Genomic DNA, 3121 nt, shown 5'->3' with positions numbered 1-3121 from the left:
AATTTTTTATCTAAAAAGACTAAAAATTAGATAGCAATGTCTTCTTAATATTGCTGTCATCATTGAAGACGGAAGAAACATAAAAAGTGACTTTTTTTAAGATTAAAAAAAAGGAAAAACCAAGAGGCTGCTACAACACTGCCATACAGTCAAACCATCATATTTCAATATTTGCATACTTGATAGCAGCATTATTTTTACTGAACCGTGTGCACCTACATTTAGAAATACATCAAAGCAAAATATTGTGGCAGTCATCCATCAAGATTCAAAAGAAAGAAAACAAAAAATAACTCTAGGATGAACATACTATATGTAGGTGAACATTTATGGAGACTGAATCAATATCTACATTCTTGGACTGTTCCGTTCTGCCCCAATAAAAGTCTCAACTCAAATTGTCAACTGTGCATTTTTTGGAGGATTTGAGTTTTTCCAGTTCTTATTATACTGCATGCTTGGAACAAAGAGGGTCATAATAAATCCTTCTACACAATGAACTTTAAGTAGACAGTTGAAAATAAATTTACTACTTGTAAACACACACAAAAAGGAAAATACAAGATTCTTTTTATTTTTAAACAATCAGTGCTTCCAAAAGCACATTATCTTCTATATCGACCTCTCTCCCCTCGGTCTCTGTCCCGATCACATAATCGCTCTCTTTCTCTTTCTCTATCACGTCCTCTATCTCGTTCTCTGTCTCTTCTGTTATCTCTAGGGCGGTCTCGCTCTCGCTCCCGATCTCTTTCACGAGGTCTACTTCTCCGACCACTGACAACAGCTTGTGTTCGACGAAGGAAATCATCCACCCTCATATCATAATCATGTACTCGTTTATCTCTGTATCTTGCTTCATGTGGTACTGGGTGATGTCCTGAGTAGGGGGGATGAGCTTGAGGAGGTGGAGCATGGTGCTGATAGTAAGGATGGTGTGGAGGTTGTTCCATTCCAGGATAAGGAGTCATTCCTTGCCAAGGTGGTGGTGGTCCCATGTTATGAAATTCCCTCACATAATCATTGTAGGACCCATTTAAAAACACATCTCGGCGAACTCCTGAAAACCGTCTATCTACTTCCTGGTATCGTGGATCCTTTAAATACCCTGGTCTCTGATGAAACTCAGGGGCATAGTCAATCCTTGGTTTCTTTCTGCTGTTATGAATATCATAATCTTCTGGTCGACGCCTTCCCACATCCCGGACTGGTTCTCGACGGGATGGACGTCCTCTTGACCGGGGCTGAGAATGCATTCTTCTCTTGTGACGCATTTTATGAATGACCTGATACAAGTCAATACTTTCATCAGGGGGAAATAGAAGACAAAGCTGGGTTCCACATTCAAGTTCAATTTCCTGTCCATCACGTCCGATCTTTACTGGCTTATGTTCATTCCAAGGATTGGTGAGATGAGCCGACTTAGTGAAGGGTAATTCACGCCTGCAAATCCAGTCAATTTTAAAGACGCCTCCCAGCATTTTAGCATTCATTCCTGCTGGAAGCATCCAATGTATAGGAGATCCTCCATGGTGTGATTCTGAAGAAAGTCTTGCAAATCCTTGAAATTTTCCACTCTCTCTCACAGAAAATATTAAGATAACACTCCTTGCAGATCTGAATGCAGCATTTAATTTCTTCTCATTTACTGGCAGTGTAGACCATACACCCTTAGCTTTGGCAAGGGACACATTCTCATGGTTGTTACTCTTTATGAGAAAAAATCTCGCATCCTGTAGGACATATTTGAGTTTACTGGTTTGATCTTTTCGGACAGCACAAACGGAAGATGATAATTTCTCATGCTTCTTTTCTGAACCTGCATATGACTCTGATGCAGAGCTTCCACTTCTATCAAAAACAAGAGGAGATATGCCTCTAGCTCTCTTCCTTTCCTTCTTTTTCTCATCTGATCCATCTGTTCCTGAACCAGATCTGACAGACCCATCCGTGAAGGAAACAGATTCAGAATCGGAGTCGCTAGCCTCACTCCGGGTGTCATAATCATTTCCCTCTTCCTTCTGGTCTCTCTCATCCTGTTCATATTCTTCTTCTTCCTCCTCCTCCTCTTCCTCCTCCTCCTCCTCTTCCTCTTCTTCTTCCTCCTCTTCCTCCTCTCCATCATCATCCACCTCTTCATCTTCCTCTGCATCTTCTTCTACTTCTTCATCCTCCTCCACATCTTCCACCCCTTCCTCCTCATTCTCAGTGTTGTTGCCTTGCTCATCAGAAGAACCACTGCTGCCAGTCTCATGGTCAGAGCCATATTCTTCAGAGTTCACTTCCTCCTTGGAAGACTGGCTGGATCTGCTTGCACGTCTATCCACTTCAAGCCCAATTCTCTCAGAACCATCTGGTGTAGGGGATTTGACCCTCCTTTCAGGATCCCTTTTCCGCAGACATGTTTTCTCAGATTGACTCTTATAAGATTCTCTGGAGGCACTGCTTGACAAACGAATCTTCCGATCAGCTTCTAGACGTTTGTTTCTTTCAGATCTTTGATATTCCTCATTTTTATACTCTGTGACTGACTTTCCTTTTGTACTAACCATTCTTTTGTTATTGCTAACTGATGAGCTCAGAGGCTTAGAAATCAATTGTCTTGAATGAACAGAAGGCTTTTGTCGCTTTGTGTCAGTAGATTCCATTCGGTCACTTTTTCTTTTTGAACCCTTTTTCTCATTTTTATCTTGTTCACTCTCTGGATTATAGAGTTCATCGTCCTGTTCTGGTACTTCAGTCAAAAGATCATCTAGAACATTAAGTTCTCCATCTTTCTCCTCTCGGCTGTCGGCCGCCATTGCTCCCCTCTTGTTTCCGCTGCTGCTGCCGCAGCCGCCACCGCCGCTTCGACGCGACTCGCGCGGGCGCCGCAGCCGCGGCAGGAGAACCACAGGCGTGTCCGTCAGTCCGTCCGCTGGGCTTGCGCGCTTCGCACGTTAGCCTCTACCACTCACCCTTCCCGACCCACCCTTTCTCCCCACTTCTTCCCTTTCTCCCTTTTCCCCTTTCCTCCTTTCACTCCTGCCTCCCCCACCCCAGGCCCGGCCTTCCCGTTGGGGCTTAGGAACGGGAGGCGGTAACGGGGAGGGAAGGGAAACAGATGGCGACAGCGGGCGGCGCT

The 3121-nt window shown here is 44.1% G+C and overlaps 1 protein-coding gene across 1 annotated transcript; it reads right to left on the bottom strand.

Annotated features, from left to right (window-relative positions):
* Window positions 1-379: 379 nt before the first annotated feature.
* Window positions 380-2807, bottom strand: LOC307193635 (YTH domain-containing protein 1-like). The gene is made up of 2 exons (XM_079935903.1): window positions 1817-2807; window positions 380-1762 (listed from the first exon to the last, which is right to left on the bottom strand). The coding sequence occupies exons 1-2, from the start codon at window positions 2796-2798 to the stop codon at window positions 606-608; spliced, it is 2139 nt and encodes a 712-aa protein (XP_079792029.1). The 5' UTR covers window positions 2799-2807; the 3' UTR covers window positions 380-605.
* Window positions 2808-3121: the final 314 nt, after the last annotated feature.

Source organism: Stenella coeruleoalba, assembly GCF_951394435.1.
Source record: "Stenella coeruleoalba genome assembly, chromosome: 11".
NCBI classification, from domain to species: Eukaryota; Metazoa; Chordata; class Mammalia; order Artiodactyla; family Delphinidae; genus Stenella; species Stenella coeruleoalba.
This window is presented reverse-complemented; position numbering and strand designations above follow the sequence as displayed.